Source organism: Microtus oregoni, unplaced genomic scaffold (assembly GCF_018167655.1).
Source record: "Microtus oregoni isolate MIOR12 unplaced genomic scaffold, Mior012 000023F_ref0000262, whole genome shotgun sequence".
NCBI lineage: Eukaryota > Metazoa > Chordata > Mammalia > Rodentia > Cricetidae > Microtus > Microtus oregoni.
Window position 1 is genome coordinate 6,691,145 of NW_024543082.1, and position 18,730 is coordinate 6,709,874.

General features: G+C 42.2%; 1 protein-coding gene across 1 annotated transcript; it reads right to left on the bottom strand.

The window, feature by feature from the left end:
* Positions 1-453: 453 nt before the first annotated feature.
* LOC121462061 (E3 ubiquitin-protein ligase DTX3L-like) lies at positions 454-17,286 on the bottom strand. The gene is given in 7 exon segments (XM_041673481.1): positions 454-523; positions 2,378-2,595; positions 3,073-3,585; positions 5,036-5,229; positions 7,343-7,900; positions 14,871-15,302; positions 17,103-17,286. Coding segments are annotated over 7 exon segments (2,169 nt in total).
* Between the last annotated feature and the right edge of the window lie 1,444 nt (positions 17,287-18,730).

The following is an 18,730-nucleotide window of genomic DNA, read 5'->3' on the forward strand; positions in this document are numbered from 1 at the left end:
TCCTAATTCCTGGAATTAAAGGCATGCGCCACCATGCCCAGATGCACCTGATTTCTTGAGACAAGGTCTCTCAGTGAACCTGGAGCCCATGGTTTTGGTTTGGGCTAGACTAACTAGCCAGTGAGCTCCAGGAATCCTTCTGTCTCCACTCCCCAGGGCTAAGCTTACAAGTGTATGCCATCGCACCAACTCTTACATGGATGCTGTGGGTCTGAGCTCACGTCTTCACACGTTATGATCTTCCCAGCACATGCCCTTCATATTTTGCCTTCCAAGAAAGAGAAACACTCTAGAAATGACCGGCAAGCAGACTTCTGCTTTTATAAGAAACTACATCTACTTAACATGAAAACTGTTATAAAGTTTATTCTACAAAACGATTGAGGCCTGTCCTACTGCGGCCTCCTAACACACTTCTTTTGAAAGTGCACAGACGTCTTCCCAGCGCTGTCCTTACTCAATTCCTTTTGCTTTCAGCTCCTCCTTGACACGTTTCAGGTAATGAGGATCAGGGTAGCCAAAACTGCATGAAGAAAAAGAAATCCTGTTAGCTTCCTCCCAAATAATTCTCAAGAATCTGTACAATAGCCGGGTATGGTGGCACAGGCCTTTAATCCCAGCACTGGGATGGTGACAGCAGTCAGATCTCTGTGGGTCTGAAGCCAGCCTGGACCACACAGTGAGATCCTGTCTCAAAACAACAACAAAATCTGAACAATTTACACTTGAGCATCTAGTATCTGGGATCCAGCATTCTCAGACAATCAGACAGTGACTGGTATCTAGTCACTGAAGTGCCCACTGACTGACCAGCATCTGTTTTCCAGACAGATTGCTTAACACCTTAGCTCATTCTGAGTACTGATGCACATAATGTTATAAAAGCCAAATTCTACAGAGAAGGTAATCATACGATAGTAGGACTTTCAAAATGGGAAACTTGACAAGGTCTCAGGATATTTTTCTTTTGGATGCCACAAGTAGAGGAACTCTGAGATTTATAAAGTATAGTCAGATTTCCTGGGAACATCTCCCACCATCTTGGGACTGTTTATCATGAAGACTTTTTTTCTATCATGTTTCATCCATGTGAGTTTAGCCTCTTTGTGGACTTATGGGAAGATGTGAGTGAGGAAGAGTAAGATGACCTTAAAAGAAACCAAAGCAGGGCTGGAGACATGGCTCAGAGGTTAAAAGCACTGGCTGTGCTTCCAGAAGACCCTGGTTAAATTCCCAACACCCACATGTCAGCTCACACCTGTCTGTAACTTCAGGGGATCTGACAGCCTCACACAGACATAAATGTAGGCAAAGCAAAAACGTAAATAAGAACAAACATTTTTTAAAAAGTCAAAGCAAGTATTCTTAGGATCTACCTTTCAAATTGACCTGAAACACTAAAATTAAATCAACTTGGGCACCATTCATCTTGGGTTCTGAAACCCCATCTTTTGATACATTTTTGGGAGTGGCATAGAAACAAGGTTACTCTGTGTAGATCTGACTGTCATGAAATTCTGTCTGTAGACTAGGCTGGCCTCCAATTAGAGATCCACCTGCCTCTGTCTCTTAAGTACTGGGATTAAAGGTGTGCACCATCACTGCCCAGCTTTGATGCAAAATTTAATAACCAAGTCATACATTATGAATGGCAAAGTAGAAGGTTGGAGGGATCAATTTTTTTTCAAGACGGCCTCAAACTCAGATATCCACCTGTCTCTACCTCCCAAATTCTGGGATTAAAGGCATGTTCTACCACTGCCCAGCTTGAACCAATTTTTTCTCTTTGAAGTTATCATTATAGATTATAATTTTTCTTTTTTCTTTTTTTGGTTTTTTGAGACAGGGTTTTCACTGTAGCTTTGGAGACTGTTTTAGAACTAGCTCTTGAAGACCAGGATGGCCTCATACTCACAGAGATCTGACTGTCTCTGCCTTCCTAGTGTTGGAATTAAAGAATGTGCCACCACCACCTGGCTCATTTTCATAATTAGTGATTGATGTGGGAAGGGCCCAGTCCATTGTCAGTGGTGCCAATCCTGGGCTGGTGGTCATGGGTGGGTATAAGAAAGCAGGTTGAGCATGCCATGGGGAATAAGCCATGAAGTAGCATCCTTCCACGGCCTCTGCATCAGCTCCTCCAGTTTCCTGATTGGTTTGAGTTCCTTCCTCCTCTTCCCTCAGTGTCTCAGGAGATGTAAACCGAATACACCCTTTCTTCCCTGGGTGATTTGGTTATCACGGCAACAGAAACCCTAGCTACGACACTGAGCTAACATCTATTGCTAGAATGCCTTTTCAGACCACAGCCTCAAACTGCAGCACTTAACACCCCTATACTTTGTTCAGCAACCATTGCATTTCAAAGGGCTCCTACTTTCTTGGTCCTCCAAACGTGTATATTTTGTGATGGATGTCATTCCATGTAACAACATCATACACTCCTGGTACTCGAGAGTCTCGTATTGTGAAAATCAGCCTTTTGTTAAAGGCTTCTCTGAGCAGACCCAAGACGTGTCTTCCCTCCTGATTATCAGGCAAGTATGCAGTTCGTCGTGTTCCACTATAAGGCTTTCCTGGGTTTGGGTGCTCATCCTGTATGAGGAAAGGAAAATATTAAATAAAATAATGTCATGCCTCTGAAATTTACTATATTAAAGGTGTATGCATTATAAGTAAAGCCTACTGAAAATCAAAAAGAAAATGTTGTTTTGCTATATTCTGAATAATTCATAGTTCTCCTCTTCAGATTACAGTCGTACCCACCCAACTCCTCCCATCCTGACATATGGTCTCTACCTTAAAAAAAAAAGACATGAAAGTCTAGATGCACAGCTCGACAGTGCTTGCTTGGCATGCACAAGGGGCTGGGTTCAGCCCCAACACTGTTGAAATAGCTGAAAAGACATCCAAGTTCTAAGCAAACAGTATGGCCTCTAGCTATTATGTCCCTACCACAATCACTGAATGAGTTCCCGGGAAAATCAGCATCTAAGAGGCTACAGGATGACCCCTTGGGTGCTGGTAACTCTAGCAGAACCAAAAGAAACTCACATTCCCTGGTACACTTACTGTTTGGATGCCACTTTCTATAATGTATTGAATCACAATTGTGCCACAGTCTGCATAACCCGGAAGTGACTGTCTTGAAGTGGTGAAAGTCATGGTTCCATCTGGCTGGTTCCCTTTCTGGATACCATAGGACATCTGACACAGAGGACAGACAGACTTGATTGACAAGGCCTTGGTGATACAAGAGGATCAGAATTCATGCTTGCACTTAAAGAGTACATGTTTGTTGCTAATGGTATCCATGCAGATGGCACAGGAATTTTTGTTATCATTCACCTTCAAGGCCCCAGAGCTGTCAGCAGAGGCTCTGAGAGGAGGTGAAGCTGCATTTGCATCATTCCTGTCGATATCCGTGGGTGTTTCGTAATCCACATTTAATCTCTTTCCAGAAGGTAGGGACAGTCCCATTCTTTTGAAGACATACTGCTTTGTCTCTGGAGGCCGATTAGGCAAACCAATTAAAGTCATTGACTCTTGATATATCACAAAGTGTGTATCTGGGTGCTTTTTTTTAAAGTCAAGAGCACTGCTGCTCTTCCAGAGGACCTGAGTTCAGTTCCCACAACCATCAGTAGTAGGCTCTGATGCTCCTTTCTAGAATAAGTCCTACATGCAGGTAGAGCACCCACTCATACACCTAAAATAAATAAATCTTTTAAAAAGTGCAACAAGATCCCTTATCATGAGGCTCAAAAATATCAGGTGAAGTTCCCCACCAGAGTTAAAATCCTACACCCTGTCTCACAGTACCCTTTCCCGTCCCTAGCTCTCTCCCTTGCTCACTGCCTCCCCACTCCTCTTGCCTCACTGAGCTTCAGTTCCTGTGAGGCCTGTGCATGTGCTTCCCTCAGCTTAGAATGTTCTTACTACAAAACCAGGAAGCCAGAGAAAGGTCTGAAGTGTTCCCATTTTACAGCTGGGCCTGAGTTTCAGTTTTCTAAAAGGACAATGAGGGAGACAGCACATACCAGGCCTGAGGCACCTTCCATAGTACCTCAAGGCACGGACCAAAATGGACAGTTCTGTAATCTCACCAAAACAAACATGCACTGCCTTGCCCAAGTATGCAGCAAAATGGTAAAACTATAACCACAGCCAAAAAAATTGTGCTAATATAACTGTTGCCTACTTAACCAAATGTATTTGAGGTGACCTAATTGTCATTGAAAATCGTCTTACCTGTGCTTAAAAGGAGCCTACCCACTCCCCTTGGGGTCGTCGCCATTTTGTACAGGTGAACGGCCACACATATGCTGATAATAATACTCCTTGCTCTTACATACTGTTTGAGTCTGGGGTCTTCCTTCAGCGTTTCCTCAGACCCCACACTAGGTACTTTAATTTACTCATGTTCTCTAGATGAAGCATCATGGGGGTTTGTCTGTTTACACCCTGTTTAGGATGGTGGCTCTGTCACTGTTCTCATCCTCCTTTATTCTTCCCGCACTTGTCACTGGACAGAATTCTATTATACATCTGTTTACTCTGCTTTGTTCCCCTTACTTGATGTCAAGGCCCTAAGAGCAGTCCACACTGTGCCTGTGCCCCCAGCCCTATGACAGTGCCTGGTACATAACAGTCCCTCTGTATTTGTTGAATGCTTTTTTTAATGGCAGGTGCCTTCTCATCATTTAAGCCTCAGGCTAAATGTCACCTCAGCAAGAAGGTCTCCCATCTTCCCCTGCATGCCTTCACCCTGTACCTCTCTGACGCAAAACTCCTTTTTTATTCTAGCACGCCTCTGTCTTTGAAGTACTTTTCCTCAGTTCATTTATTTCCTTACTCACTACAGGCTGCATGAGGACAGGAATCTTGTCCCTGTTTATTCACCTCTGTTGCCCAGTACCTAGAGCAGCATCTGGCTCAAAGCTAGTGCCCAGCTAAGGCTGCTGGTCCTAAAGGGCAGAAGCGGTGACCTAGGGGCAGTTGTAGCAACAGTGCCAGCTCTTCTGTCAACACTCACCTTCTGGACAATAGCATCATCAGAATTATAAACAGGCCCTTTATCGGAGAGGGCTTCATCCGGATACTGTGTCACAGACTGAGGTCGGGGTCTTGGGTCCTCCACTTGCTTTTTCATGGTTTCCAGAAAAATGGTCTCTGGTTTGCCATCAATCACCATTTCATGGTCTCTCTTTTTCAGAACTCTCTCCTTAGCTTCAGGGGAGACATAAAACTCACACATTCACACAGAAATGAGAGCAAACTTACAGATGACCCTCCGTGTCCTCTCTGAGTTGATTCTAGGAACTTCTGAAGACACCAAAATCCAGAGATGTCCCTTATATGCTGAGGACTTTCACACAAGCTATCCATATTCTCCCATGTGCTTTTCATTTGCTTGCTTTTTGTCTATTTGATTTTGAGATATGGTCTCACTATGGAGTCCTTACTGCCCTGGAACTCCCTAAATAGACCAGGCTGGCCTTGAACTCACAAACTTTTGCTATGTCCACATTCAGAGTACTGGGATTAAAGGCATATGCCACAATACCTAGCCTTCCATAGACTTTTAAGAATCTGTAGATGACTTTAATCCATCATACAAAGTAAGCACTCTGGAAATACATATTATGATGTATTGTTTAGTTGGATGAACCCTACGATGTAGGACTACTGTCTAATTTTCTCAGGATCATATCATTCTGTCCTGAAGGTAAGCACTTAAACCAGAAGGTAAACCAGTTAAAATAGATTGAGGAAGACCCTGAAACTGACCTGATTCTCTGGGTTCATCCCTGCTGGAGTTATCAATACAGACTGCTGAGAGTCGGTCTGAACTGGCAGAACAGAGCACAAGGAAGACTCAGAAAAGCTGCACTGGCTCTAATACAAGACAAGCTGCAATGATGACACCAGACCATGTGCATGGAAGAAGCAGAAACCCACCAAGTTTCCTGGAAGAGTTTTAGACCAGAGCTACGTGGAAAGGAGATGCTACACCTGATGAGCTGCCTTAGCCTTTGCTGTGTGCTCCAGAGTCATGGTTTTGTGAGCTGTGCTGGGCTCTGGTGCTGCAGCTGTCTTTGAGTAATTTCTGCTCCCGTAAGTAAGCACTCATCCATACTCCTAAAGTAACCTTAATAAAAGTCATTGGTTCACCGTGTTGGGCTTTGGTGGTATCCTTCTTTTGGTCTGTTGTGGGATTCCTATATGAGGTGAGTGGACATGTGTGTTCTGTTTCCCAAGGAAGAGTTTTGTAACCCAGTAAGAACAGAGAACCTGAGCAGTTGTGTATGGCATTCTGGAATAGCAGGTTGTTGATGGGAGAAGGTTATCTGGAACTCAAGAGTAGGCAGCTTAAATTTTACTGCAGAACATCATTTGTTTCTTAGAAGTCATGTTTCTAGTCTGGGCATGATGGTATACACCCATATTCCTAGCACTTTAATGGTAGAGATAAGGATAAGACGATCATGGGTTCAAGTCCAGCCAAGAACAGATAATGAGACTCTGTCTCAAAGAGGTGACAGAAAAACTATGTTGTAATGGTCTTGAATTCTCATTTCTATGACATAGGATAATATTTCCTGTATATTTAAGTTGGGAAACTCCTGCAAACAAATAACCCAAAAACTTAGAATGATTTAAATTATAATAATTAGCTGATTCACAGAAAAGAATACATGACAATTTTCCCTGTGCATCTGCAAGGATTTTTTTCTTTTTTTCTTAGTTTTTGGTTTTTGTAGACAGGGTTTTTCTGTAGCTTCGGAGCCTGTCCTGAAACTAGCTCTTGTAAGCCAGGAGGGCCTCGAAGTTACAGAGATCTGTCTGCCTCTGCCTCCAGAGTGCTGGAGATAATGGTGTGCACCATCACCACTGGGCTTTTAATTTTTTTTAAAGTGATCATCTATTACTTTTGTATTCGTTAGAAACAAGTCAATGGAATCGTTATTTACAACAGAAAGGTGCTTTGGGTGTTGCTCAGTTGGAGGAGCACTTCCCTAGCTAGCACAAGACCCTCGGTTCCTGCTCCAATCCTCATCCCAACTTGCTTTCTCCTCTCAAGACTGTCTGCTGGGAATTTGGGCAACTGGGATACCAAATGGAAACTATCCCTAGGAAGCAGCCAAACCAAGTCAGGGGCTGGGCACATCTAAAGCTCTGTCTTCCACTATGGAATGGAGGAAATCTGTGATTGGCAGCGGCTCCCACAGGCAGTACAATGTTCCCTTGGGCTGTCCTTGGATGCATGAATGGGTCTGTTTGGACACCTACATGACTGCCTTTTACCCAACCTTGGCCCCCTTCAACTGTCCCGACTCACCTGTCCTTTCTAAGAAGTTCACCTCGAAGGTGTCAGGAGCACTGGGACCCACAGGCTGGATACTACACTCCCCGCCTTCTGAATCCCGGCTCTCAAAGTGCTGCTTTATTTTCCTGGCGGCCTGGGGGATGGGCTTCTGGAGCCTCACTTGTAGTGGAGATGGTGGACAGGAACTGGAGGCCATGGCTGTTGGCATCTTGCTTGTGTGAAACTCAGATGTTTGTCTCAGAGATGGAGGTCTAAAGCTTGAAGCCTCAGCTGGCAATTTCAAAGATAAACGTCTGAAGGTTGGGGACTCAGCTGACTGTGTCAAAGATGGACGTTTGGAGTTTAAAGTCTTGGCTGGCAGTGCCCAAGATCGAGGTCTAAAGCTTGAAGCCTCAGCTAGCAATTTCAAAGATAAACGTCTGAATGTTGGAGACTCAGCTGACTGTGTCAAAGATGGACGTCTGGGTCCCGGGTCCTCCACTGGCTTTTTCGTTGTTTCTAAGAAAATATCCACAGGTTTACCATCAATCACCATCTGGTGGTCTCTCTTTTTCAGAACTCTCTCCTTAGCTTCAGGGGAGACATGAAATATACATTCACACAGAAATGAGAGAGAACTTACAGATGACCCCCAGTGTCTTTTCTGGGAAGTCAGTGAACCAGATCAAATTCACTAGGTTCCCCCCTGCTAGATTAATCACTAAGACTGCTGAGAGTCCCTTTGAGACCAGCAGAACAGAGCACAAGGAAGACTCAGAAATGCAGCTCTGACTCAAGAGAAGACAAGTTGCAATGATGACACCAGACCTGTACCTAGAAGAATCGGAAACCAACTGAGTTGCCTGGAAGAGGCTTAACCAGAGCTATGTGGAAAGGGCACTTTCAAACCTGATGAACTGTCTGCAGACTTTGTTGTATGCTCCAGAGTCACGGCTTTGTGAGCTGTGCTGGGCTCTGGTGATTCATCTGTCTTTTAGTCATTTCTGCTCCTGTAAGAAATCCCTCACCTGAGCAGACCTGAACCAGAGAACTCTGCCAGACTGGGAGTGAATTAGCAACCTATGATGTAGCAGGCCTGAGCCAGCAACCTCTGCCAGAGCAGGACCAAGGCAGCAACCTCAGCAGAAAGAGCCCCAAGTAAGCTCTCTCCATGGGAGCAGTCCCATATGACCCCTGGTATAGCAGAGCAAACCACAGGAATGCCAGGCAACCTCCAGGAACACCGAGGGACCAACGGGGTTACTGGAACCATGGTCCTGACTGCACCACGAGGAGCAACCAATTGAGCCTCGGATCCACTGGCACCTGTAAGATTGAGCACCAGAATCGCAGACAGCCCCACCTACACCAATCAGAGGAAAAGATGGGTAGACGAAGTAAGAACACATGCAACACCACAAAGAGAAAGGCAACACCAGTAAAAACTAGTGACCGTACAACAATAAGACTTAACAACCAAATATAGATGAAGCAGAAGAAAATGACCAAAAAAAAAAATAACATTAGGAGAATGTTTGAGGCCCGTAAAGAGGAAATGAAAAATTCCCTCAAAGAAATGGAGGAAAAAGAAAAACAAATAATTGGAAAACATCAATAAATTCTTTAAAGTAAACCAAGAAAAAACTATCAAATATATAAAAGAAACTATTCAAGACTTGAAAACTGAAATAGAAACAACAAAGAAAAGACAAGTTGAGGGATTATAGAAACAGAAATCATGAAAACACAACCAGGAACCACAAATGCAAGCATAAACAGCAGAATTTAAGAGATAAAAGAGAGAATTTCAATCGCTGAAGATACAACAGAGGAAATAGACTCAGTGGTAAAAGAAAACATGAAATCTAACAAAACCTTAACACAAAATGTTCAGGAGGGATGAGACACCAAGAAAACAGCAAACCTAATAATAATAGGTATGGAAGAAGGAGAAGTCCAACTCAAAGGCACAGAAAATATATTTAACAAAAATCATAGAAGAAAATTCCCAACCTAAAGAAAGATAACAGAACATAGAAACAGACTGGATCAAAAAAAAAAAAGAGTCACCTGCCACATAATAATTAAAACGCTAAACATACAGAATAAAGAAAGAATATTAAGAGCTGCAAAGGAAATAAGTCAAGTAACATATAAAGACAGACCTACCAGAATTACACCTGACTTCAAATGGAAATAATGAAAGCCAGAAGGTCCTGCATTATGCAGACATTAAGAGTCCATTAAGGATGTCAGCCCAGACTACTATACCCAGAAAAATTTCAACCACCATAGAAGGACAAAACAAGATATTCCATGGCAAAACCAGATTTAACCAATACCTAGCCACAAACCCAGGCCTACACACAAAGTACTAGAAGGAAAACTCTAACCCAAGGAAATTTGGCTACATCACCAAAACCACAGACAATAGATGATCTCACAGCAGCAAATCCCAAAGAAGTGAAAAATATACAAAATAATTTTACCAACAATGAAAACTAAAGTAACTGGAGACAGCAATCACTGGTCATTAATATCCCTTAATATAAATGGACTCAACTCACCTATAAAAAGACATAGGTTAATAGATTGGATGCAAAACAGAATCCATCCTTCTGCTGAATACAAGAAACAACCCTCAACCTCAAAGACAGACATTGCTTCAGAGTAAAGGGTTGGGAAATTTTTTTCCAATAAAATGGGCCTAAGAAACAAGCTGGTGTAGCTATCCTAATATCAAAAAAAAAAAAAACAGACTTCAAGCTAAAATCATTCAAAAGAGAAAAAGAAGGACATTTCATATTAGTCACAGGAAAAACCCATCAAGAGGAAATCTCAGTACTGAACATCTATGCCCTGAATACAAGGGCACCTTTATATTTAAAAGAAACACTTTTAATGCTTAAATCACACATTAAACCCCACACACTAATAGTGGGAGACTTAAATACCCAACTCTTACCACAGGACATGTCTGTCAGACAAAAAATTAACAGAGGAATAGGGGAACTAACAGATGTTATGACTCAAATGGACTTAACAGACATCTATAGAACATTCCATCCAAACATAAGAGAATATACCTTCTTCTCACCACTTCATGGAACCATCTCCAAAACTGACCACATGCTAGGTAGCAAAACAAACCGCAATAGATAGAAAAAACTTGGAATAAGCCCCTGTATCTTATTGGATCACCATGGCTTAAAATTAGAATTCAATAGCAACACTAATTCCAGAAAGCCCACAAACACATGGAAATTAAACAAAGCTCACCCCAAGCATCAATGGATCAAGGAAGAAATTAAAGACTTCCTATAATTTAATGAAAATAACCACAAAACATATTTAAATTTATAAAACACAGTGAAAGCAGTGTTAAGAGGAAGGTCCATTGCACCAAATGCCTACATAAAGAAGCTGGAAAAATCCCACACTAGTGAATTAACAGAACATTTGAAAACTCTAGAACAGAAAGAAGCAAACTCACCCAGGAGAACTAGATGACAGGAAATAATCAAATTGGGAGCCGAAATCAACAAAATATAAACAAAGAAAACAATACAAAAACTCATGATTCTTCAAGAAAATCAACAAAATAGACAAACCATTATTCAAACTAACCGAAAGGCAGAGAGAGATTATCCAAATTAACAAAATCAGAAATGAAAAGGGAGACATAAATAACAGCAGACACAGAGGAAATCCAGAGAATCATTAAGTCATATTTTGAAAACTATACATTACAAAATTGGAAAATTTAAAGGAAATGGAAACTTCCTCAATAAATATCACTTACCAAAATTAAATCAAGACAAGATATGCAATTCAAATAGACCTAAAGCTGCTGAAGAGATGGAAAGAGTCATCAAAAGTTTCCCAATGGAAAACAAAAGCCACTACCAGATGGTTTCAGGTCAGAATTCTACAAAATTTTCAAAGAAGAACTAATACCAATACTCCTCAAAATGTTCCACACAATAAAAACATAAGAAACATTGTAAAACTCTTTTGATGAGGCTACAATCACCCTCATATTCAAACCAATTAAAGACATAACCAGGAAAGAGAATTACAGACGAGTCTCACTCATGAACATTGATGCAAAGGTACTCAATAAAATGCTGGCATATGGAATCCAAGAACATATCAGAAAAATAATCGACCACGATCAAGTCAGCTTCATTCTAGAGAAGCATTGATGGTTCAACATACAAATATCTGTCAATGTAATCCATCATATGAACCAACTGAAAAATAAAAACCACATGATCATCTCACTAGTTGCTGAAGAAGCCTTTGACAAAATACAACATCCCTCCATGATAAATGTCTTGGAGAGAGCAGGGATACAAGGAGCATACCTAAACATAATAAAGGCAATATACAACATGCCAACAGGCAACATCAAACTAAATGGAGAGAAACTCACAAATACCCCACTGAAATCTGCTACAAGACAAGGTTGTCCACTCTCTCCATATCTATTCAATATAGCTCTTGAGGTCCTAGCTAGAGCAATAAGACAACAAAAGAAGACCAAGGGGATACAAATCAGAAAAGAAGAAGTCAAACTCTCACTATTTGCTGATGATAAGATGGTTTACATAAGCGACCCCAAAAATTCTACCAAGGAACTTCTAAAACTCATAAACACTTTCAGTAATGTAGCAGGATACAAGATTAACTCAAAATAATCATTAGCCCTCCTTTACACAGATGATGATTGGGCTGAGAAATAAATCAGAGAAACATTACCCTTCACAATAGACACAAATAGCATAAAATAATTTAACCAAACAAGGGGAAGACCTGTATGATATGACAAGAATTTTAAATCTTTGAAGAAAGAAATTAATTAAAGAAGATACTAGAAAATGGAAAGATCTCCCATGCTCTTGGGTAGGTAGAATTAACACAGTAAAAATGGCAACCTTACCCAAAGCAATCTACTGATTCAATGCAATGCCCATCAAAATCCCAGCAAAATTCTTCACAGACCTTGAAAGACCAGTACTCAACCTAATATAGAAAAGCAAAAAGCTCAGGATAGCCAAAATAATCCTGTACAATAAAGGAAGTTGGAGGCATTACAGTCCCTGACTTCAAATCTACTACAGAGCTACAGTGATGAAAACAGTCTGGTATTGGCATAAAATCAGACAGGAGGACCAATGGAACCGAATTGAAGACCCAGATATTAATCCAAACATCTATGGAACCTGATTTCTGATGAAAAAATATCAAATGGAAAAAAGAAAGCATATTTAACAAATGGTGCTGCATAATTGGATATCAACATGTAGAAGAATGAAAATAGACCCATATTTATCACCATGCACAAAACTCAAGCCCAAATGGATCAAAGACCTCAAGATAAAGCCAGCCACACTGAACCTTATAGAAGAGAAAGTGGGAAGTACACTTGAACACATTGGCACAGGAGATCATTTCCTAAATATACCCTAGCAGCACAGACACTGAGAGAAACAATTAATAAATGCGACCTCCTGAAACTGAAAAGCTTCTGTAAAGCAAAGGACACAGTCAACAAGACAAAATGACAGAATGGAAAAAGATCCTCACTAACCCCACATCAGAGGTCTGATCTCCAAAATATTCAAAAAACTCAAGAAATTGGTCATCAAAAGAACATGTAATGCATTTTTTTAAAAAAAAATGTAGTACAGACCTAAACAGAGAAATCTCAACAGAGGAATAAAAAGTAGCCAAAAGACACTTAATGAAATGCTCAACATCCTTAGTCATCAGAGAAATGCAAAATGAAACAACTCTGAGATTCCATCTTACACATGTAAGAATGTCTAAGTCAAAAACACTGATGACTGCTTATGCTGAAGAGGATGTGGGGTAAAGGGAACACTTCTGCATTGCTGGTGGGAGTGCAAGCTGGTACAGCCCCTTGGGATATCAGTATGGTAATTTCTCAGAAACTTAGGAAACAACCTTCCTCAAGACCCAGTAATACCACTTTTGGGTTTATATCCAAAGGATTCTCAATCATACCACAAGGATATGTGCTCAACCATGTTCATAGCAGCATTGTTTTTGATAGCCAGAACCTGGAAACAACCTAAATGCCCCTCGACCAAAGAAAGGACAAGGAAAATGTGATACATTTACACAATGGAGTACTACACAGAAGGAAAAACAATGACATCTTGAAATTTGCAGGGATGGATCTAGAAGACATCATACTGAGTGAGGTAACACAGACCCAGGAAGACAAATATCATATGTACTCACTCATAAGTGATGTTTAGACATAAGTCAAAGAAAACCAGACTACAATTCACAATCCCAGAGAACCTAGACAACAAAGAGGACCCTCAGAGAGACATACATGGATCTAATCTACATGGGAAGTAGAAAAAGACAAGATCTCCTTTGTAAATTGGGAGCATGGACACCATGGGAGAGGGTTGAAGGGGAGGGGAGAGGAAGGTTGAGGAGCAGAGAAAAATGTACAGCTCAATAAAATCATAAAATAGAACCCCCTCACCCATACTCCTGAAAGAAACCACAATAAAAGTCATTGGTTGACCAAGTTGAGATTTGGTCTGTTGTGGACTCCCTATCTGAGGTGAGTGGACATGTGTGTTGTGTCTCCCCAGGAAGAGTTCTGTGTTCCAATAAAAACAGAGGACCTGAGAAGTTGTGTGTGGCATTCTGGAATAGAAGGTCGTTGATGAAAGAAAGTTTTTCTGAACTCAAAAGCAGTCAGCATAAGTTTTACTGTAGAATATCATTTGGTTATTAGTAGCCATGTTTCTACTCTGAGCTTGGTGCTATACACCCAGAAACCTAGCAATTAACTGTAGAGGTGAGGGTAAGGGAATCATGAGTTCAAGTCCAGCCAAGAATACATAGTGAGACTGTCTCAAAAGGGGCGACAGCAAATCTATGCTTCTGTAATGGTCTCGATTTCTCATTTTTATGACATGGAATAATATTTCCTGTAGAGTTAAGTTGAAAAACCCCTGCAAACTAATAACCCAAAAGCTTAGAATGATTTAAATGTACATACATTAGCTGATTCACAGAAAAGAATACATGAGAATTTCCCACAGTGCACCTCCAGAAAATTTTTCTTTTTTCGGCTTTTTTCAAAAATTGATCATATATTACTTTTGTAATCCTTAGAAACAAATCAATGGAATCGTTATTTACAACAGAAAGGTGCTTTAGGTGTCGCTCAGTTGGAGGAGCACTTCCCTAGCTAGCACAAGACCCTCGGTTCCTGCTCCAATCCTCATCCCAACTTGCTTTCTCTTCTCAAGACTGTCTGCTGGGAATTTGGGCAACTGGGATACCAAATGGAAGCTCTTCCTAGGAAGCAGCCAAACTTCAGGGGCTGGGCACATCTAAGGCTCTGTCCCCCACTTTGGGATGGTGGAAGTCTGTGGGCGGCAGCGGCTCCCACAGGCAGTACCACGCTCCTGTGGGCTCTCCTTGGAAGCATGAGTGGGTCTATTTGGACACCTGCATGGTCTGCCTTTGCACCCGACCATGGTCTGCTTCTGCTGTCCCAACTCACCTGCCCTTTCTAAGAAGTTCACTTCGAAGTTATCAAGAGCGCTGGGTCCCACGGCCTGAACACTGCACTCCCTGCCTTCTGAATCCTGGCTTTCTATGTATGGTTTTAGTTTCTTGTGGCCCCAGGGGATGAACTTGTGGAGCTTCATTCGTCGTGGGGACAGTGGGGAGGAACTGGAAGCCATGACTGTTTGCATCTTGCTTGTGTGGAGCTCATCTGGCTGTGACAAAGATCGAGGTCTGGAGCTTGGAGTCTCAGCTGGCAGTATCAAAGATGGAGGACTGAAGCTTGGAGCATCAGCTGGCTGTGTTAAAGATCGAGGTTTGGTTCTTGGATCCTCCACTGGCTTTTTTGTTGTTTCTAAGAAAATATCCACAGGTTTGCCATCATTCACCATCTGCTGGTCTCTCTTTTTCAGAACTCTTTCTTTAGCTTCAGGGGAGACATGAAACACATATTCACACAGAAATGAGAGAGAACTTACAGATGAGCCCCAGTGTCTTCTCTGGGAAGTCAGTGAACCAGATCAAATTCACTAGGTTCCCCCCTGCTAGATTAATCACTAAGACTGCTGAGAGTCCCTTTGAGACCAGCAGAACAGAGCACAAGGAAGACTCAGAAATGCATCTCTGACTCAAGAGAAGACAAGCTGCAATGATGACACCCTACCATGTGCATGGAAGAAGCAGAAACCAACTGAGTTGCCTGGAAGAGGTTTAGACCAGAGCTACTTTTACCTGCTCTGCTGCCTCCAGGCTTTGCTGTGTGCTCCAGATCACGGCTTTGTGAGCTGTGCTAGACTCTGGTTCTGCAGCTGTCTTTGAGTCATTTCTGCACCCGAAGAAACCCCTCATTCCCTCATTCCCACATGGTGGCTCACAACCATCTGTAATGAGATCTATTGCCCTCTTCTGGTGTACAGGAAAACATGTTGTATAGAACCAATGAATAAATTTTAAAGAAAGAAAGGAAAAAAGAAAGAAAGAAAGAAAGAAAGAAAGAGAAAGAAAGAGTCCCCTCACCCATACTCCTGTAAGTAACCTTAATAAAAGTCATTGGTTCACCGTGTTGGGCTTTGGTGGTATCCTTCTTTTGGTCTGTTGTGGGATTCCTATATGAGGTGAGTGGACATGTGTGTTCTGTTTCCCAAGGAAGAGTTTTGTAACCCAGTAAGAACAGAGAACCTGAGCAGTTGTGTATGGCATTCTGGAATAGCAGGTTGTTGATGGGAGAAGGTTATCTGGAACTCAAGAGTAGGCAGCTTAAATTTTACTGCAGAACATCATTTGTTTCTTAGAAGTCATGTTTCTAGTCTGGGCATGATGGTATACACCCATATTCCTAGCACTTTAATGGTAGAGATAAGGATAAGACGATCATGGGTTCAAGTCCAGCCAAGAACAGATAATGAGACTCTGTCTCAAAGAGGTGACAGAAAAACTATGTTGTAATGGTCTTGAATTCTCATTTCTATGACATAGGATAATATTTCCTGTATATTTAAGTTGGGAAACTCCTGCAAACAAATAACCCAAAAACTTAGAATGATTTAAATTATAATAATTAGCTGATTCACAGAAAAGAATACATGACAATTTTCCCTGTGCATCTGCAAAGATTTTTTTCTTTTTTTCTTAGTTTTTGGTTTTTGTAGACAGGGTTTTTCTGTAGCTTCGGAGCCTGTCCTGAAACTAGCTCTTGTAAGCCAGGAGGGCCTCGAAGTTACAGAGATCTGTCTGCCTCTGCCTCCAGAGTGCTGGAGATAATGGTGTGCACCATCACCACTGGGCTTTTAATTTTTTTTAAAGTGATCATCTATTACTTTTGTATTCGTTAGAAACAAGTCAATGGAATCGTTATTTACAACAGAAAGGTGCTTTGGGTGTTGCTCAGTTGGAGGAGCACTTCCCTAGCTAGCACAAGACCCTCGGTTCCTGCTCCAATCCTCATCCCAACTTGCTTTCTCCTCTCAAGACTGTCTGCTGGGAATTTGGGCAACTGGGATACCAAATGGAAACTATCCCTAGGAAGCAGCCAAACCAAGTCAGGGGCTGGGCACATCTAAAGCTCTGTCTTCCACTATGGAATGGAGGAAATCTGTGATTGGCAGCGGCTCCCACAGGCAGTACAATGTTCCCTTGGGCTGTCCTTGGATGCATGAATGGGTCTGTTTGGACACCTACATGACTGCCTTTTACCCAACCTTGGCCCCCTTCAACTGTCCCGACTCACCTGTCCTTTCTAAGAAGTTCACCTCGAAGGTGTCAGGAGCACTGGGACCCACAGGCTGGATACTACACTCCCCGCCTTCTGAATCCCGGCTCTCAAAGTGCTGCTTTATTTTCCTGGCGGCCTGGGGGATGGGCTTCTGGAGCCTCACTTGTAGTGGAGATGGTGGACAGGAACTGGAGGCCATGGCTGTTGGCATCTTGCTTGTGTGAAACTCAGATGTTTGTCTCAGAGATGGAGGTCTAAAGCTTGAAGCCTCAGCTGGCAATTTCAAAGATAAACGTCTGAAGGTTGGGGACTCAGCTGACTGTGTCAAAGATGGACGTTTGGAGTTTAAAGTCTTGGCTGGCAGTGCCCAAGATCGAGGTCTAAAGCTTGAAGCCTCAGCTAGCAATTTCAAAGATAAACGTCTGAATGTTGGAGACTCAGCTGACTGTGTCAAAGATGGACGTCTGGGTCCCGGGTCCTCCACTGGCTTTTTCGTGGTTTCTAAGAAAATATCCACAGGTTTACCATCAATCACCATCTGGTGGTCTCTCTTTTTCAGAACTCTCTCCTTAGCTTCAGGGGAGACATGAAATATACATTCACACAGAAATGAGAGAGAACTTACAGATGACCCCCAGTGTCTTTTCTGGGAAGTCAGTGAACCAGATCAAATTCACTAGGTTCCCCCCTGCTAGATTAATCACTAAGACTGCTGAGAGTCCCTTTGAGACCAGCAGAACAGAGCACAAGGAAGACTCAGAAATGCAGCTCTGACTCAAGAGAAGACAAGTTGCAATGATGACACCAGACCTGTACCTAGAAGAATCGGAAACCAACTGAGTTGCCTGGAAGAGGCTTAACCAGAGCTATGTGGAAAGGGCACTTTCAAACCTGATGAACTGTCTGCAGACTTTGTTGTATGCTCCAGAGTCACGGCTTTGTGAGCTGTGCTGGGCTCTGGTGATTCATCTGTCTTTTAGTCATTTCTGCTCCTGTAAGAAATCCCTCACCTGAGCAGACCTGAACCAGAGAACTCTGCCAGACTGGGAGTGAATTAGCAACCTATGATGTAGCAGGCCTGAGCCAGCAACCTCTGCCAGAGCAGGACCAAGGCAGCAACCTCAGCAGAAAGAGCCCCAAGTAAGCTCTCTCCATGGGAGCAGTCCCATATGACCCCTGGTATAGCAGAGCAAACCACAGGAATGCCAGGCAACCTCCAGGAACACCGAGGGACCAACGGGGTTACTGGAACCATGGTCCTGACTGCACCACGAGGAGCAACCAATTGAGCACCAGAATCGCAGACAGCCCCACCTACACCAATCAGAGGAAAAGATGGGTAGACGAAGTAAGAACACATGCAACACCACAAAGAGAAAGGCAACACCAGTAAAAACTAGTGACCGTACAACAATAAGACTTAACAACCAAATATAGATGAAGCAGAAGAAAATGACCAAAAAAAAAAATAACATTAGGAGAATGTTTGAGGCCCGTAAAGAGGAAATGAAAAATTCCCTCAAAGAAATGGAGGAAAAAGAAAAACAAATAATTGGAAAACATCAATAAATTCTTTAAAGAAAACCAAGAAAAAACTATCAAATATATAAAAGAAACTATTCAAGACTTGAAAACTGAAATAG